At 45.8% G+C, this 19,510-nt stretch overlaps 1 protein-coding gene across 1 annotated transcript in view; it reads left to right on the top strand.

Annotated features, from left to right (window-relative positions):
• Nucleotides 1-19,510, top strand: part of LOC107528386 (ABC-type organic anion transporter ABCA8-like) — a 44,572-nt gene that overhangs the window by 5,982 nt on the left and 19,080 nt on the right. Inside the window, exons 4-17 of the mRNA XM_087825675.1 lie at nucleotides 1,070-1,296; nucleotides 2,795-2,936; nucleotides 3,242-3,427; nucleotides 4,554-4,701; nucleotides 6,063-6,231; nucleotides 7,975-8,033; nucleotides 8,874-8,984; nucleotides 9,950-10,125; nucleotides 10,611-10,730; nucleotides 10,973-11,111; nucleotides 11,699-11,789; nucleotides 15,198-15,337; nucleotides 17,633-17,752; nucleotides 19,215-19,413. Of these exons, the coding sequence (XP_087681801.1) occupies nucleotides 1,070-1,296; nucleotides 2,795-2,936; nucleotides 3,242-3,427; nucleotides 4,554-4,701; nucleotides 6,063-6,231; nucleotides 7,975-8,033; nucleotides 8,874-8,984; nucleotides 9,950-10,125; nucleotides 10,611-10,730; nucleotides 10,973-11,111; nucleotides 11,699-11,789; nucleotides 15,198-15,337; nucleotides 17,633-17,752; nucleotides 19,215-19,413 (2,027 nt within the window). The remainder of the gene's footprint in view (nucleotides 1-1,069; nucleotides 1,297-2,794; nucleotides 2,937-3,241; nucleotides 3,428-4,553; nucleotides 4,702-6,062; nucleotides 6,232-7,974; nucleotides 8,034-8,873; nucleotides 8,985-9,949; nucleotides 10,126-10,610; nucleotides 10,731-10,972; nucleotides 11,112-11,698; nucleotides 11,790-15,197; nucleotides 15,338-17,632; nucleotides 17,753-19,214; nucleotides 19,414-19,510) is intronic.

Genomic DNA, 19,510 nt, shown 5'->3' with positions numbered 1-19,510 from the left:
GTGGGACCTGGAGAGTATTACGCTAAGGGAAATAGGCCAGCCAGAGAAATACAAATATTACATGATCTCACTCATATGTGGAATCTAATGAACGAAACAGACCGATGAACGAAATAGATCCAGAGACACAGAGAAGCGTGGAACAGACTGAGGCATCTCAGAGGGAAGGCGGGGGTGGGAAGAGATTAACCTAAGAACTTAGATGCGTGTTTACATAACCCATGGACACAGACAATAGTGTGGTGAAGGCCTAGAAGGTGGGATGCAGAGTGGAGGGGATCAATGGGGGGGGGTCATTTGTAATACTTTTAACAATAAAGATAAATTAAAACATAAAAAAAAAAATTAAAAAAAAAAAGGTTCATCAGCCCTGGCCAGTGTGGCTCAGTTGGTTGGAGCATCACCCTGTGCACCAAGGTGTTGCCAGTTCAATTCCCGGCTCGGGCTCATATCTAGGTTTCAGGTTTGATCTCCACTCGGGGCACGTAGTAGAGGCAACCGATTGATGTTTCTCTCTCTCTCTCTCTCTCTCCCCCCCGTTCCTCTCTCTCTAAAATCAATTTCTTAAAAAAAGTTTCATCAAAGAAAATATAAATCAATAGCCTTGTAAATCTTTCACTTATTTACTGGTTTCTTTGCAAGCAAGTTTGCTTAAGTTGCTATGTGCCACGGGGGGGGGGGGGTGTCTACATATGTAGAAGAGACATTTTGAGAAGCAGACGATCGCAGAGTGTTAATAAGGTCCTTGTAGGTAAACAGGCCGAACCCTCCCAGCTTAGGACGCCGTGGAAGGGATGCTTCATTCAAATGACCTTTTAAAACCCAGGCTTGAGGGCCGGGGTTGCTGAGTCTCTAAGGCCTGAAGACAGCGCAAGGGCCCCGCCAGGCAAGGCTGGCACAGGGGTGGCCGAGGCAGGGAGGGGCCCGGGGCCGGCGGGGTGCCGCCGGGGCAAGCGGGGCCCACGCCAGACCCCACGGGCCTGCTGCGGGTCGTAGGAAAGGCCACGGCCGCAGGGAAACGCCTGCCGCCCGTGACCGTGCAAATGTGCGTCCCGATGGCTGTCTTCAGGTCACAACGAACCACTCGGTGATGAAGGAACTGATGTCAGCCACTGGGCAGAACATGAAGATCCACCGGTTCGTGAGGCAAGGCGGCTTCGTCACCGACTTCTGCCTCTTCTTCCTCATCCTGTCCTTCTCCCCCTTCGCCTACTACGCCTGTGTCAACGTGACGAGAGAGAGGGGGGAGACCAAGGCCTCGATGGCGACCATGGGGCTCCGGGCCTCGGCCTTCTGGTGAGCCAGGGCAGCGCCGTGCGGGTGGGGGGGGCGCCCGAGCGCGCCGTCCTGGGTGAGGCTCGACGGCCCGGCCGGGGCTGCTGCGCACCTCTGGCCCGGGAGGGGACACCAGGGCTGGGGTCCCGGGGCGTGGCCACGGAGCCTGCGGCAAAGAGCGGCCTAGAGATGACGGGCCTGGGTGTCCGAGCCTCCGGTGGAGCTCGAGCCAGGGTGAGAGGGGAGGGAGGAGAGGGGCCAGGACCGGGGCGCTTCGGGAGAGCAGGCAGGAGGGCCCCCAGGAGGGCACCGGCAGAGGGGCGCCAGGCGGCTGGGCAGCTCGCACCTACAGCGTCCCTGGCTGGGCGATTGCAGGTGCGGGCAGGGCCCTGCGAGAGAGCTTGCGGCTCATGGACCGAAAGGGCACAGAGGTGATGTTTACAAGCAGCGGCCGGGGGGCCGGGGGGACACGCGTGACACCTGGGAGTCTGGGGGGCTATCCTACACGCCCTCACTGAGCTCTTGATCGAATTAAGAGCCAGTAAAGAGAAATATAGCGGAACAGTGGAACCTAAAGGCTCCAGAGCCGAGACGCCTGGACTGGAAACATCTCCTTAACATCTTTGTTCAGTGGGTGCTTTGTCTATAAAATGCAGAAGACAGTGGTATTTCCACATCGAACTGTTGTGAGAATAAAATGCTTTCATATTTGCTAAGTTCTTAAAACACTTTCCGGCACAGAGTGCTTGCCACACGTGTCGGGTACTGTTTCGTTGGCTCTGCTGCTTTTCATATTATTTCATTATACCCGTCAGAGAATATTAACAAACAGGGTAAAGGAACTGAGGAAAGGAAAGTGAACTATCCCAGCTTAACAGAAAACGAATAAAGCTATAGGCGGGCATGCGGACTCTGTGGTGTACACACCTAGAGAAAGACGAAACAGCTTCTGGAGGAAGAAAGAAGCGACAGAATTACACATAAGGGATCATTTTTTTGTCTCCAAGGAAATTCATGAATCTCTTCACCCCCAGAGAAGAGACCAGGATCTGAGATTCATGGCGGGGTCACTACGTGCTAGGCTGGGGTCCTACGTGGACATGGCCCCTGTGAGTCCTCACTTGAGCCGCATCCCAAATGTCCCGAGCAATAAAGGGCCCTAGAGGGCTTGCGGAGTGTGCTCAAGGTCACAGAGTAAACACAGCAGAGCAAACGTAGAACCAGAATCCATCCAACCAGAAGCCAGTTTTTCCCTTTTCTCATAATAATGTGCTCATATGAATGTGTGCAAGGGTGTGGATTTCTGGAATTAATTTTAGGAAAAAGAATGTTCTTAATTTCTTAGAAATTCTTCCCAAAACATTTACCTAGTATTTACATTTCCTAAACACTCAATAAATACCTGCTGAATGGATGAATGGATGATTGGAATGAATGAATCAGTGGTGTTAGAATCCGTGATGTAGGGCCTTTCTGATTGAACGGGAAATACTAAAATAACACTTTGTTTCCCCATTAGGCTCTCCTGGGGTTTGCTGTATGGCGGTTTCATCTTCATTACTACCCTTTTCTTGGCACTTATTTTAAAATATGTCCAATATGTCATTTTGACTGGCTTCCTGGTGGTCTTCACCCTCTTTCTCCTCTATGGATTATCTTTGGTGAGTTGGTGAATTAAATTTTTTTCCATCTAACAGGATCAAGTGTAGGTTTTCAAATGGGCTGCTCTTCTAGATATCCGTTTTCTTCCCCGCCCGCCCTGTTTGCATGGGAAAGCCTGTAGACTGGTATTTGATCTGTGGTGTTTTGAAACGCCCATTTGCAGTGCAAATTTCAGATCATTGCTTTGTACTTTCTATGTAGACTAATAATGTAACTCTTACTTTGTATATTCGATTTCTTGTTTTGTTATGTTAGGACTAATTTGTAGAGAAACATAAACCAACGGCGTCTTCTCTCATTTTAGATAGCTTTGGCTTTCTTAATGAGCGTCTTGTTAAGGAAACCTTTCCTCACCGGCCTGGTCATGTTCCTTCTCACTGTCTTTTGGGGGAGCCTAGGATTCACAGCATTGTACAGGCATATTCCTACATCTTTGGAGTGGATGTTGGGTTTTCTCAGCCCCTATGCCTTCATGCTTGGAATGACCCAGGTGAGAAGCCATCTAATTGTTTATTAATGACATTTCTGACCCATCTTTCCCCTCTGGAATTTTCTTTTTTTTGTATTACAATATTTACTTTAGTAAAATCAAACACCAGCATGTTAAATTTTGGTTACATTTGCTATGCAATTATAGATAAGTGTCTACAGACAACATCCTGGTGAGATTAGGTATCATATAAGACAATAAAATGAAATAAATTATATTTAAATAAAAAATAAACAATTGTTTTGCTATGTATTAACCCTATGTTTGTCCCCTCTCTGGAATTTAGTTGTCTGTAGTCATTTCTGTGCTCAGCGTTGTGAGGTATAAAATAAAGACTATCGTGAGGGTTTAAAAGCTTTGGAAGCACTTAGCCCTGTAAAATAAGCCATGGGGTGAGTGAAAAAATGGAAGGCCAATCTATCATTCTTTGGAGTGTTTTCTTTGGCTACTAGTTGAATTTGACCACGATGTCACAAATCTAATACTAAATAACCCTTCCAGTTCCTATTTTCACTTAGTAATTGAACCACACATGTGATTTTAGAAACCATTAAATGAAAGAAAATTCCAAAACACCGTGAAAACGTATTGAGTAGTAAACGGCACTTCTGTTCATAAAATGTCATTTCTCTTTATCTGATTCTCCCTGTGAACTGAGTTTGCCGTCCCTCCAGTTAAGTGGTAATGCCCATCATTCCATGGCCATTATTTAGTGCTTAACAACAGGATTGGTCATTATAAAGTGCTCATGGGCTTGGACATTATAGACCAGCCCACGTCTGCCCCTTGTTCTTAAACACACCGGAGATTTTCCCAAGAGCGTAAATTCTCTCCTGAGCCATCGAAGGCCGAGTTCAAGTGTCATCTCTTCCCATACTCCCCTGCCTCCTCCTCACACTCCCCTTTCTTGGGGAACATGTTTTAAATCACTGCCGTGACTAAATTGCGTCATAGTTGCTTCGGAGCACATGCTTCCCAGTAGATCTGAGAACTGTGAAGTAGGCCGTCTCACTCAACTCTGTCTTCCCGGCATGGGGCAAAGAGTAGCTATTTTATTTTTGTGCTAAATCTGTTTAAAATGTCTCATAAGCCTCACTTCCTTCCGTGAACTGCTTTTCATTTCCAGCTTCTGCGCGTGGACTATGACATGAATTCCAACGCGCCTCCTGACCCGTCCAGCTACTCCGGTCAGATCGTGGGCACACACTTTATGCTGGCTTTAGACATTTTCCTCTACCTGGCCTTGACGGTTTATTTTGAAAAAGTTTTGCCGAGTGAGTAGTGATACGATTAAAATCGAACAGCATTTTAATGATTTGATTTCCCGAAATGAGTCTCCCGGCACGGGTGCTGCTTCTGTTTCAAGAACCACTCTGTGCTCCAGGGCCATTGCCACCGACCAAATTAGTTCTGTGTCTCGCTGGCTGTTTGGTCGGAACTAAAGCCTGCCGCCTGCTTCCAGAATGCCCGGCCTTTGTTTGAACTTCACTCACCTCTAAGTGTATGGCTTGTTTCTTTTTTCAGAGGCGCTTAGAAAGCTAGCTCCTGAGTGGGCCTGACGTGGTGCTCAGTGGTGGAAATGTAGGGCTGCCTTGTCCAGCTATTCAGCTCAGTGGCTCTGAGCCCCGGCTGAGCATCTGAACCACCTGGGGGAGCCCTGGAAGGAAAATTAACTGGATAGAGTGATAGAATCCTGTATTGTCTCATGGCAGAATGTATCCAATTAAGATGCATGCTTTTATTTTCTAGGCTTCCTAATCAAAGGGGAAAGATAAATACTAATAATCTACCATCCGCCAGGCCTATAGAGAGTGCTCTGTGTATATCTGTTGCATGAATGAATGACTGAACATGTGAAAAGTACACAGGAGTTTGAAAACCCTTCAATCTTACAGTGGGAGTCTGTTGTAGAATATTAGAGAAATAGAATTCTTCCGTTTCAGAACCTCCCTTAACATGTAGGAAAATAGAAGAGATAATTAAGTTCAAATACACTGTGGATTAGTTTCCAGAAAGAGGTTCATGGATAATATGTCCTTAAAGCAGATCATAAATTAGCTTCAGAGGAAATTTATAATTTGGAGACGAGATAAGACATAAATACAAATTAGTTTTTTAAAATTCCTCTCTGTGTCCAGTTTCAATCAATTATTCTGCCCCGTTCACTCCCTTTCTCACAGTGGGCCACTTATTTTTGTTAAATCCTAATCTATCTTCTCTTGGAATATTTGTCTTTTACATCCAATAGCCACTCCTCAATCTCCTCCTTTGCCAGTGTAATGACACCTGGGCACCTAGACAGAGCTCAGCACACCCGGCATGTCTTGCATTTGTCTTGCAGTTCTCTGGTTTTCTTGAGGTTAAGAAGCGTCTTGACACTGATTTAAGTTGCTCTGGAATTTTTTAAAGCCACAGCTTCAGTTCTTCCTGTAGGAACAGTTATTATAACAGAGAGACATCTTAGCGCTTTATTTTTCTCGTTATGAAGCTACACATATCAAAATGTGCATGTCACGGTGTCGACCGTGTGTTCAGGCCCATTGGCGGTGGGTTTGCATTGCTGTGCCCCATCGGGGTGACTCTCTTTCTCCCTTAACGTGGTGACTGACCCAGTATTTATCTCCTGGCCACGTAGATGACTATGGACGTCAACACCCACCCTTGTTTTTTCTGAAGTCCTCATTTTGGTCACGACAACGTGATGCTGATCACGTGGCCCTTGAAGATGCAACAGATTTTGGCCTTTCGTCTGATGACTCTTTTGAACCAGTGTCTCCAGAATTCCACGGGAAAGAAGCCATCAGGTAACAAAGATGCAAGTGGAGAACAGGCCAAAAACGAGCAGCTAGAAGTTCGCCCCTGAAACAAGCCCAAGTTCCCTTTAGCGCCCTGTAGGTGGCCCTCCCTGAGCCTCACCCATGCCAGGTCCGTCACCTCCCACTGCAAGTGGAAAGAAAAACCCCTTCCCGCTTTGCTGTCTTACGTTACTGACGCTTCCGTTAACTGCCAACCAAGGCCTCCCCCGCAAGGAAAACGCGGCAAAACCCTGGCCTGGCTTCTGGTCCTTGCTCCGCTGCGTGTGGTCTCCGCCCTTGGCCTTGGCCTCCCCCTTCCCTTTGCCCGGCTCATTTACTCCCACCTGGACCCCACCTCATAGACTACGCTCCCCGTTTGTTCTCTCTCGCTTTTTTAACTCCCCTTTCCTCTCCTACTTACCGCCTTTCAGACAGAAAGAGTTGGGAAGAGGAGACCCACGGACAGCCAGGAAGGGAGCTGAGGGAGGAGTGCTTTATAGAGGGCGCTTTGTTTGGTGCTGGTAACTTTAATTCCCAAATTTAAAAAAAACAAACAAAACAAGGAGAAATTTCTCAACATCCCTGGCTACTCAGATGTCACGCATGCACCTGCGCCCAGCATATACGTCAGTCCTCTGTGACCTGTCTTGGATTACTCCAGGCTGCTGAGCTCCTAAAGCCATTTCATTTTTTATTTTAATCTCTCCCATGTTTATCTTCCATACTTATATCTGTGACCTAAGCTAGGCTTGACCTCCAGCAGATGGGCTCAGAGCAAAGCGATGGCTTTGTTCCAGGCGTTTACGTGCTTATTTTTCTTACCTCTGTGGCCCCTCGCCCATCTCTACGTACTTTAGAATGATGGGAACTGGCATTCAGGCGGAACCGAGAAAATCTAAACGGTTCAGGATGAGTGAGACCCGAGTCGTTTGATGACTAGATGGCAAAATAAGAAACATAGATTTGATTCAGCTTATGGATTACATATCTACCTGGTAAAATTAGATAGGCAGAACGCCTAGGAGTCCAGGCCTATGACAGCACCCAGCTTGCTAATTCCGGGCCCTTCCATTCCCCTAATCATCATGACCTCGCAATAGCATCTTCTGTTTACTGGATACTTAGCTAGAACGAGCACTGTGCGCGCAGGGGAAGCACCTGCCTCGCCCGCCAGCACAGCCCTGAAGCACTCTGGCCTTTAGGTTGCAAAAGCTGAAATTCACCTGGAAAAGCACGCTGGCCACGGTCACGGGCTGCGAAGTGCTCTAGCCGGGGCGACGCGGCAGGTGGGGCTGTGGAACCCGCGCTCTCGCTGTTGCCATCCTTGCCTCTCCCCCTCCACCCTGACCCCCCCTCGAGCTAACCGAAGACGCGCCAGCCCGTGTCCCGTGGACGGGCCACGCGAGCCCGTCAGCATCGGGCGCCCGCTGCCTCTCGGTCTCGGCTTCGCAGTTCAGAGACCTCCCGGTCCTCAGCACCAACGCCGGGTTTCGCGTCTGTCGCTGGGATCGCAGGGCCTGCCGATGTGTCCCAAGCAGAGGTACATTTTAAAACTTGGCAGGTGAAGCTAGCGAGCGGCCAAGACTGGGGAGAAATATTCTAGCTGATCCTCTCACACAAGCGTGACTGCCTGAGGGTAGAATCCCTGAGGGGCAGGCCCACCCCCCATGCCAGCCAAACCTAGAATTGCCCACCGAAGAAAACGGCCATACCTTGAAATCGCTTTACTTTTTTTTTTCTTTTTTTTTCCAGAATCAGAAATGTTACAAAAGAATATAAAGGAAAGCCTGATAAAATAGAAGCTTTGAAAGGTAAAAAAAAATAACATTTAGTTATTATATTAATTTTCTGATGTTCACTCTTTTTTGGTTTTTGCTCTTGGTTGTATTGCAGATTTGAAATTAGTTATTTAGCCATTTGATAAAATTTCCTTTCTAATGCATTACTTCTGCTGCATAAAAGTTAGAAAGATTTGAGTCGGTTTTAGAATTATATATGTATTTGAAAGATATGTTGTGTAATAAGGAGGTAGCTTAAGGCTATTTGGGGTTGTTTTCTACAAACACAGTTTTTTCTTTTGTAATTCCAAAGTTATTGTAGATACTGCTATTTTTATTATGTGCAAAAGGTTCATATACATCAAAGGATTTGTACCCACATAATAATTTACTGAACTATTAATCTATCCTTCAGGTCAATAAATATAGGGTGTTCCAAAAAATGTATGCACACTTCAACAGCTGATAGCTCGATTTTGAAAGTGAAATGTGTTTTAATAAACACTGCCTTTATAAGTATTCAAAGCGTGTGTATACATTTTGGGGGGACATCCTATATTAACATTCACCTGCCATATGCCAGGCAGTGCCAATGAGCCTAAGAGTATAAGACATGTTTCCTGGCTTTAAAACAAGTAATTTCCAAATTTCAAAACAGGATCAACATGTAAATTTATAAAAGGGAATTTTTTATTTATTTTGAGTTTAATAGCCTAGTATAATTATATTTAGAAAACATGGCTGTTCAAGGAAATAAAAAGACACATTTTAGCTCCACAATAAATTTGTGGTTTGTTTTTTTCCTCCCCCCCGCCACCTCTTTTCCTTCTGTCCTTTCTCCCACCCTTCTTTACTGTCCTTTCTTCTTCCTAGATTTGGCATTCGACATATATGAAGGCCAGATCACTGCAGTGCTTGGTCACAGTGGAGCTGGAAAATCAACACTGTTAAACATTCTTAGTGGGTTATCTGTTCCCACCAAAGGTAAAAGGGTTTTTTCCCCCAAAGTCAGGTTGACAAATCAATCAGCCGTTAATACCAAGTTCTTCTGATCATTAATCACAAACACAGATCACCAGGGGGAAATGGAAGTGAATTTATAGTATCATTCTATAGAGGTATGCAATATTTCATTGGTATATGTGGAACTTGAGTATTTCATGGTCATTACTTTCATGGTTATTAGTTACCATTTGGCATTCCCACTTGTATCTGTTAGCTTTTGCTGTGCGACAAGCATCCCCAAAACGAATGGCTTAAGCTAAAAATGCTTATTTCTGATGATTCTGTGGGTTGCCTGGAAGTTTTTCTGTCTAAGCTAAAGTGTCTGGAGCAAGATGCTTTAGCGTAGCCTCACTCACATATGTGGGGCTCTAGTTAGGACCCCAGCACCTCTCTTCCTACATGGCCTTTCATCCCCCGGGAAGTTAGTTAGGGATTCTTCACCCAGTGGTGCCCATGCTTCCAGAAGCAGAGAAAAGGCAATCCCAGGGTGGAGGCACTTCACAGCCTCTGCTTATATCACATTTGCTAAAATTCCATTTATTATAGTGCCACACCTAACTGTGAGGGGTGAATAAATAGACTACATCTTAATGGGAAAAGAAAAGCTGCAGAAGGGACCTTTCTTCCCTCGTATGCCACACAACTAAAATGAACATTCATAATGCTTGAGTTGTATAAACCTTCAAGATAAAGCCATATATCTAAAATGTAATTAATAACTATATGGTGACTTTTCATTTAGCAAAATATTTTCTTGGGGGATGAACGTATGCCTAATACATGTTTTTATTTATTATTATTATTATTTTAATTTAATTTAATTTTTTACATCAACATTTATTCCTTCTATGCCTTCCTCTACCTCCACCCCCTCCCCTACCCCACAATCACCACAGTGTTTAATTCAAGCATAATCTGATATTCACTTTTAATCTTTGTTATAGGTTCAGTCACTGTGTATAATAATAAACTTTCAGAAATAGCTGACCTAGAAAATATCAGCAAGCTCATTGGAGTCTGTCCACAATTCAATGTGCAATTTGACTACCTCACTGTGAGAGAAAACCTCAGATTCTTTGCTAAAATAAAAGGGATTCAGCCACAGGAAGTGGAACAAGAGGTACTTAAATATATTAGAACTAATGTATTGGTCAAAATGAGATCATTAAGTCTATTTGCACTGAGTTTTATGCTTTCATTAAATGATCTTTGAGCAAAATCACTGTGTGAAATTTGGACAAAAAAATTTAATTTAGATAATATCTAACATTTATGTATAATTTACAATATGCCAAACATTATCCTTAATTTTAAATACACTAATTCATTTATTTCTCAAAACAACTCTATGAGGTCGGTACTATTATCGTTCCCATTTTACATATGTGGAAACTGAGGTTCAAGAGAGCCAGTAACTTGACCAAGACTGTGCAGCTAGTTAATGTGGAGCAATATTCAAATCTAGTCAGTCTGGCTCAGTATCCATGCTTTTAACCAGTATCCAAAGTTTTAACCAACTTTATAGCCTTGTGTTTATAAATTTAAAAGTTAAAAAAAAAAAGAAAAGAATCTTGGCTTGTGACACAAATGTTGTCCTTTGGTTAGATACAAAGAGTTTTGCTGGAATTGCAAATGAAAAATATCCAAGACGTCCTTGCCCAAAACTTAAGTGGCGGACAGAAAAGAAAACTCACCTTTGGGATTGCCATTTTAGGAGATCCTCAGGTAAGTCGGAAGAAATTTAGAGATGAATTCACGTTTTTAAAAATAAAGCTTTCGGTAGTAGTTCAAACCTTTTATTTGCAAAGAACATCTGAGATAAAATATTCATGTTGGGACATTATATATAAGAACAAAATCCTAACCACGACGCCCTTTGAAGTATAAGTAATATGGTTTCCACGTGCTTTCTGGAAGAACTATCTAGTTTATTGCAAGACCCTTTCATACGCACCCCTCCACTGCAGGTGCTCTTATTGGATGAGCCGACTGCCGGGTTGGATCCCTTTTCAAGGCATCAAGTGTGGAACTTGCTGAAGGAGCGGAAGATGGATCGTGTGATCCTATTCAGTACCCAGTTCATGGATGAGGCGGACCTCCTGGCCGGTAAGTGCTGGTTTCCTTCAAGTACCATGATGCAGACTTCATGAGATTTGAGGAATATGGATAAACGCCGAGCGGCTGTGTTTTGTAACCTGGCCATTGAGCTGCATCAGCTGCTAATGCTGTGAACGGGCCCGTGAGTCCTACTCCCAACCACTTCCCAGTAGCTCCTAGAATTCTGTATCATCTGATTCCACAGGAGCATGAAACGCCAGGAAACTCACTTATTTCCAAGTAAGTTAGAGTCGATAATCAAAGGCATTAATCCTTTCACTTAAAATGGAAAGAAATCAACTTGACGGATTCCAAACAATCACAATGTTCGGTCCATTGCAATGTATAATGTGATGATTCTCTGTTCAAAGATGTGTCTTCATAACCGTTCTGACTGGTTGGGAGGGAACACAACAGCCTCGAGTATGTACATAAGCTGAACACGTGTCCGCTTCAGCGGGTCTTCGTGAAGCCCTGTGTTTGAAAATGTTGACACTCCTGAGTTAGCGTTGGGTCTTGCAGGCCACGGCCTGCCTTTTCTTGGGAAAGCATGGGCACCTTCTAACAAGCTCTCTCCTTTGCCTCTTCCCTTTCAGATAGGAAAGTGTTTCTCTCCAAAGGGAAGCTGACCTGTGCAGGCTCCTCCCTGTTTCTAAAGAAGAAATGGGGGATTGGATATCACTTAAGGTATCGCCACTTGAGGGGGCTGGAGAGCGGGAAACGGGCTGGAAGCAGAGCATTGCAACACGAGGAAGCCTTTCATTATTATACCCAGATGTTATATATCATATGTATACACATATGCACAAATGTATACATGGAAATGTATGTCCAGATCATAGATACAGAGAGATAGAGATACACAGATGTACAGGTACAGGCATAGGCACAGGCACAGGCACAGGCACAGGCACAGGCACAGGTACAGGCACAGGCATAGGCACAGGCACAGGCACAGGCACAGGCACAGGCACAGGTACAGGTACAGGCACAGGCACAGGCACAGGCACAGGCACAGGTACAAGCATAGGCATAGGTACAGGTACAGGCACAGGCACAGGCACAGGCACAGGCACAGGTACAGGTACAGGCATAGGCATAGGTACAGGTACAGGCACAGGTACAGGCACAGGCACAGGCACAGGTACAGGCACAGGTACAGGCACAGGCACAGGTACAGGTACAGGCATAGGCACAGGCACAGGCACAGGCACAGGCACAGGTACAGGTACAGGCACAGGCATAGGCACAGGTACAGGCACAGGTACAGGCACAGGCACAGGCACAGGTACAGGTACAGGCATAGGCATAGGTACAGGTGCAGGCACAGGCACAGGCACAGGCACAGGTACAGGTACAGGCACAGGCACAGGTACAGGCACAGGCACAGGTACAGGTACAGGCACAGGCATAGGTACAGGTACAGGCACAGGCACAGGCACAGGTACAGGTACAGGCATAGGCACAGGCACAGGCACAGGCACAGGTACAGGTACAGGCACAGGCATAGGTACAGGTACAGGCACAGGCACAGGCACAGGCACAGGCACAGGCACAGGCATAGGCATAGGCACAGGCACAGGCACAGGCACAGGCACAGGCACAGGTACAGGCACAGGCACAGGCACAGGTACAGGCACAGGTACAGGCACAGGCACAGGCACAGGTATAGGCATAGGCACAGGCACAGGCATAGGTACAGGCACAGGCACAGGCACAGGTACAGGCATAGGTACAGGCACAGGCACAGGCACAGGTACAGGTACAGGTACAGGCACAGGTACAGGCACAGGTACAGGTACAGGCACAGGCACAGGCACAGGTACAGGCACAGGTACAGGCACAGGCACAGGCACAGGTACAGGCACAGGCATAGGTACAGGTACAGGCACAGGCACAGGCACAGGCACAGGTACAGGTACAGGTACAGGCACAGGCACAGGCACAGGTACAGGTACAGGCATAGGTACAGGTACAGGTACAGGTACAGGCACAGGTACAGGCATAGGCATAGGCACAGGCACAGGCACAGGCACAGGTACAGGTACAGGCACAGGTACAGGTACAGGTACAGGCACAGGTACAGGCATAGGCATAGGTACAGGCACAGGCACAGGTACAGGCACAGGTACAGGCACAGGTACAGGTACAGGCACAGGCACAGGTACAGGCATAGGCATAGGCACAGGCACAGGCACAGGTACAGGCACAGGCATAGGTACAGGTACAGGCACAGGCACAGGTACAGGCACAGGCATAGGTACAGGCACAGGCACAGGCACAGGTACAGGCACAGGCATAGGTACAGGCATAGGTACAGGCACAGGCACAGGCACAGGTACAGGTACAGGCACAGGCACAGGTACAGGCACAGGCACAGGCACAGGCACAGGCACAGGCACAGGTACAGGTACAGGCACAGGCATAGGTACAGGTACAGGTACAGGTACAGGCACAGGTACAGGCACAGGCATAGGCACAGGCACAGGTACAGGTACAGGCACAGGCACAGGTACAGGTACAGGCACAGGCACAGGCACAGGCACAGGTACAGGTACAGGTACAGGCACAGGCATAGGTACAGGTACAGGTACAGGCACAGGCACAGGTACAGGTACAGGCACAGGCATAGGTACAGGTACAGGCACAGGTACAGGTACAGGCACAGGCACAGGCACAGGTACAGGCACAGGTACAGGTACAGGCACAGGCACAGGCACAGGCACAGGCACAGGTACAGGCACAGGCACAGGTACAGGTACAGGCACAGGCATAGGTACAGGCACAGGCACAGGCACAGGCACAGGCACAGGTACAGGCACAGGCACAGGCACAGGCACAGGCACAGGCACAGGTACAGGCACAGGCACAGGCACAGGTATATGGAGTTAGTATGCGTACACAGGAGCTAGGGATTGGTAGATTTTAGAGGTCGAGAATACAAGATAACAGAAAAGCTAGATAAATGTGGAAGAAAATGTCCCCGCAGCACTGTTTGGTGAGGAGGGTCTGTGTTAGGGCCCTTCCCAGCTGACACTGGCTCACACCCTGCCGCCTCTCGCCCGGGTGACCCGATCTCCTATGTGGGCGCCTGTCTCGCCCCTTCCCTGGCCCTCCTCTCGCTTGTTCCCTCCGCCCACCCTCTTCATTCATTTTATCATTATTTTTAACCAGCAGCATATTCTGGGTGTTACTTACTGACCGAGTCCGATTAACATTATTGTATTTAAAGCTTTAACTTTATGCGGTAGGAACTGTTGTTGCTTTGACTCTACAGGTGACACTGTAGGCTCGCTCGGTTAATGAGGGGTAGAGGCAGTAACTGAGCCTGGATCGTTTAAATTTCAGTTTCATATCCAAATCCAAAGTTAAAATTACTTTTTAATCTCTTCTGGGAAATTAAATAAGCTGCCTGAAACTCAGTTTTCTCACTTATAAAGTGGGAGTAGTAATTCTTAGTTGCAAGTAATGGTTATAGAAAAATAAATGAGCCCAGTTGGCGTGGCTCGGCGGTTGAGCATCGGCCTAGGATCCAGGAGATCGCGGTTCGATTCCCGGTCAGGGCACATGCCCGGGTTGCGGGCTCGATCCCCAGTAGGGGGTGTGCAGGAGGCAGCCCAGCAATGAATCTCATCATTGATGTTTCTCTCTCTCTCTTCCTGTCTCTGAAATCAATAAACATATATTTTTTTAAAAAGTAAAGAAAAATAAATAAGAGCAGGATGGTGCTGTTTCATTCACCCTCAGCAGTTTGAGAGCCTTTAAACACTTTCGTCTCGTGTAGCCCTGACTCGGCTGCGTTGTGTCCCTGGTGTCTGCTCTGTGGCTACTCTCCCCTGAAGAGGCTGAGTCGACGCGACCTTCTCGGGGCACTGTCGCCGAATAATCTGGCCGGGAATCCTGATGGGCTCACTCCTTGCTTTCCCTCCCTGTGCATAGACAGTCTGATATTTTTTGTCCTCATTTCATTTTGGGGTGACCTATTCCCTGCATTAGATTTTATTTGATTCTTTGTTTCATAGAGACTAGTCATTTTCTTCATGCGACAGGAGAGGATGTCAAATAACATACGTCGTTTTCTTTTTTTCACACCAGTTTGCAGTTGAATGAAACGTGTGCTCAAGAAAAAATCACATCCATCGTTACGCAGCACATCCCTGATGCCAAATTATCAGCAGCAAGTGAAGGAAGGCTTGTCTATACATTGCCTTTGGAGAGAACAAATAAATTTCCAGGTACTGTGCGTGAGCATCCTGAAATGAAATACACAAATATTATTCGTAATAACAGTATCAGTGATAATTATTATAACTAACATTACTGAGAGCTTACGGTGTGCTCAGGTTTTTAAACCATGATGCACAAGAACTAGATTTTTTCGCCCACGGTGGGAAATACTCTGTCCTCATTGTTGCCCTACGCCTGGGCACTCTAAGGAGTGTTTTCAGTTCATTTCCTTTGCAGCGTGCCGCAGAATGTTCTGGTATTCACCGCCGGGCAGGAACCCAAATGGCTTAACCCTTATGTGAAACAGCCCCGTGATGGGGCTTGTTCTTCTCCTGACAAGGCCTTTGTGAGAACTCCGGGGCTTGGGGCCAGCACATCGTTTGCTTTCACGGCTGTTTTGAATCATCCGTTGGCTGAGTCATAGAGCTCGTTTCCCGAGGGCCGGTCTCTGGAGCTTTACCCGGCCCTTCGTTTGGAGCTCCCGGGGCGGACGCGTGTTCACAGCCCTTGCCGTCTCTGTGCCCGTCTGCGCACAGGCAAGGCGGGCGCCCCTGTCTTCACGGCGGGCTCCGCGCAAGGGGTCCCCCGTCAGCCGGGTGGGGGACTCGAAGGGCCTCTCTCAACTCTTCGGTTCCCCCGGGAGAAGCAGGGAGCTGCGATCTGTGTCAGGTCCCTCGGGGTGAGCCGGGGGGTGATCGCGTGATCACGGTGGCGATGGCACCGTTCTCGATCCTGATTGTATCAGTGTTAATCCCCTGGTTGTGATATTACACTGTGGCTTTTTAAAACATTATCAGAGTATACAGATCTCTCTGTATTATTTTTTACAACTGCATGTGAATTTAAAATGATCTCAAAGTAGTTTAATTTAAAAAGAAAATAATTACTAGTTATGTTTATCACTCAGGGAATCTGCTCCCTGGTGACGGGGCCCGGCGAGGGCCTGCGCTGAAGGGTGGAAATAATTAACCTTACCCTGCGTGTGGGCAACAGAGACACAAAATTACCCCCCCAAAGTCATTCAAATACGCATTTCATGGTGACAGCACAAGTGTTTCTTAGAACCATCAGGCAAAGTGTTAATCAAACCCTAATTGATGTTTTCATAAGAGTTATAATTTAGAGGATTGTATAATTTTAGAGAAACAGAAGAATGACTCGTAATACTCATTTGCAGTTTAAATCTTATTTCTCTATGTTTCTGTATACGAAACTCTAATCCGCACAGAAAAGCTTTTATATAGATTTGACTTTGGGTGGTGGGCGCACAATGCAATATACCGATGATGTATCGTGGAATTGTGCACTTGAAACCTATGTAATTTTATTAATCAATGTCACCCCAATTAATTTAAGTAAAAAAACAAACAGAAGGCCTGGGGTAGAACAAGAGCCTAGTAGAGGGGGGCAAGGGAGGAAATGGGGGACATCTGTAATACTCTCAACAATAAAAATAAATTTAAAAAAACAAAACAAACACCAGACAGAAAGCTTTTAATGTCTCTTTTTGCCCAGGGATAGCTCCAGGGTGAAGCCACAGGAGCTCTGTAATCATACTAGGGTTTAAAATTGGGCTTTTATTTAAGCTTCATTTAATTAAAAGTTATAATTCAAATTCATACCGACGGGACATTGCTCCTTGTTTTAAGAACAGCGACGGATGCAGAACTATTATTGGGGGAAGAACTAAAGAGTGAGTGCTACAGAACTGCCGCGGTTCCCTCTGTTCCAGGAGGATCCTGGGCCCGTCCCTCATTCTCTGTCCATGCGGGCTTGGGAATTTCTCTTCCAGAGTCAAAAGAAGAAATCTTTTAAAAACGATTTGTAAACTGGGTACTTCCTTTGACAGATATTTTCTGAAATGAAGGAGGTTCTACACAATCCAACTAATTCTCAAAAATCACTTCAATCCCTTTTGTTGGCTCCTATTTGTACCTGTTCTCTGCAGAAGATTCTTCAATTAATTAGGCTTGGGGTCGGAAGAAATCTGAAGTTCTGTTGCTCGTTAAATTTCAAAAGCAAGTCAGAAAATAACTAAAATGAAATTTTAATGCAAATACAAATAAATATAAATTCATATTTGATCAAAAGAAGTTAATGTATGGACTGTAGCACAATATGAAATGTAAAAGGAATGTATGGATTTGGAGAATGTTCCTTATCGTAAAATGTCCGTTTTTAAAACGTCTGACATATCCCAAGTATAATTTGATATATTTGCTCTTTTCAGTTTGCAAAGTTGTCCTCAGTTTGATTTTGATTTCTGTTTTTTGATTTGCTGCTGTGTATGTGTGTTTTTCAAGAGCTTTATGAGAATCTCGATCTCTGTCCTGATCTGGGAATTGAGAATTATGGTGTTTCCATGACCACCTTGAATGAGGTATTCCTGAAACTAGAAGGAAAATCAACTATCGATGAACCAGGTAAGTAAAATGCATGCAAAGTATCGTGTAAATGTATTCATAACACCTAGTGCAGCATATACTTCAAGAAGACACCGTTTCAGGCCCTGGCTGAGTAGCTCAGTGGGTTAGAGCTTCATCCCGATAAACCCAAAGTGCAGGTTCGAGCCCCAGTCGGGGCACATACAAGAATCAACCAATGGAAATGCATCAATAATCCCAACAACAAATCGATGCCCCCCTCCTTCCTCCCTCTCTCTAAATCAGTCAATCAATGAAAAAGAAGACACCATTCCAATGGCATGATTGCAGCATGTAGGTTTCCATGATTAAGGCCCTTCTCGGACAAGTACACATTAAGGCGAATGCCTCCCTGTCACATTTGTCACCTCCACTGCCAGTATTGCCTTGATATTAAGGATGGCCCACTTCCTTCTACCCGAGGCTCAGAGCCCTCGTCGGATCCCATTTTCCAGCAGCAATTGCAGACAAAACACTTGCTCTAAATCTCTCTCCAAGCGCTTTCAGGGTGTCACCATTCCGCGGGCCTCCCTGGTTGCTGGTGAGAAGCCAGCTCTATTTCTTTGTGTGATGAGTTGTGTCTCTCCTGCCGCTTCCAAGACTCTCTTTCTGTCTTTGGCTTCAGCTACGATGTGTTCAGGCGTGGGCCTCCTTCCGTTTACCCTCCGTGGTATTTGCTGAGCTTCCTACATGTATAGATTAGAGAGTTTCGTCACATTTTGGAAGACTTTAGCCACTATTTCTTCAACGATGCTTTCTGTCCCCTTCTCTCTGTACTGTCTTTCTAGAACTCCCCTTATTGCACGTGGTGGTATATGTTGGCATGCTTGATAGTGTCTCATATGTCTCTGAAACTTCATTTTTTTAAAAAAATATGTTTTTATTGATTTCAGAGAGAGGAAGGGAGAGAGAGATAGAAACATGAATGATGAGAGTCCTTGATCAGCTGCCTCCTGCACGCCCCCTACTAGGGATCAAGCCTGAAACCCAACCATGTGCCCCAACTGGGAATCGAACCCTGACCTCCTGGTTCGTGGGTCAACACTCAACCACCGGGCCACGCCGGCTGGACTGAAACTTCATTTTTTAAATTTACAGTTAACCCCCAGTTTGTAGCATGTCAATTTGTAGCTTCTTTCTCTAGGTGAACACCTAAGATAATTCCTTTATCCAGTTTCTAAGTCACATCTAGATACTATGACGATCCTGCATACTTATCTTAGCCTCTTTAATGTATTCTGTATCCGAATTATCTAAGATCTTCTTTCTAGTCTTTTTTGTTCAAGAAATGAATCTTCCCTCTATTTTTCTAGTTCATGGCAACAGCCAGCAATAGCACACAATGCCTACAGTATGGGAAGACGTTATCTGTGGCATCCTTGGTATAACAGGTGCCTATGGTAAGCTCAATAAAGTCCATGTGAAGTGAGAACTTCTGCGTTACTTATTTTGTGTGTTGCAGATATTGCCACATCTGGAGAAGCACAAGCAGAAGGAGCTGCAGACACAGACGGGCTTGTTGAGATGGAAAAACTTCTCTCTTCACTTAGTGAGACGAGAGAAACAGTAGGTGGCATGGCTCTGTGGGGACAGCAAATCCTTGCAATTGCAAGGGTCCGCCTGTTAAAGCTAAAGCATGAAAGGAAAGCTCTTTTATCACTGTGAGTATCAGAGCACCATAGCTCTTGTTTAGTCATTGCATTTTTAAAAATTAAGGTCTAAAACCACGAGAAAACAAACAAAAATAAATAAATTTCT

The sequence above is a fragment of the Miniopterus natalensis genome, chromosome 17 (genome assembly GCF_054644295.1).
Source record: "Miniopterus natalensis isolate mMinNat1 chromosome 17, mMinNat1.hap1, whole genome shotgun sequence".
Classification (NCBI taxonomy): Eukaryota; Metazoa; Chordata; class Mammalia; order Chiroptera; family Miniopteridae; genus Miniopterus; species Miniopterus natalensis.
The sequence above is the reverse complement of the archived record's forward strand: the minus strand, read 5'-3'. Positions and strand labels throughout refer to the sequence as shown.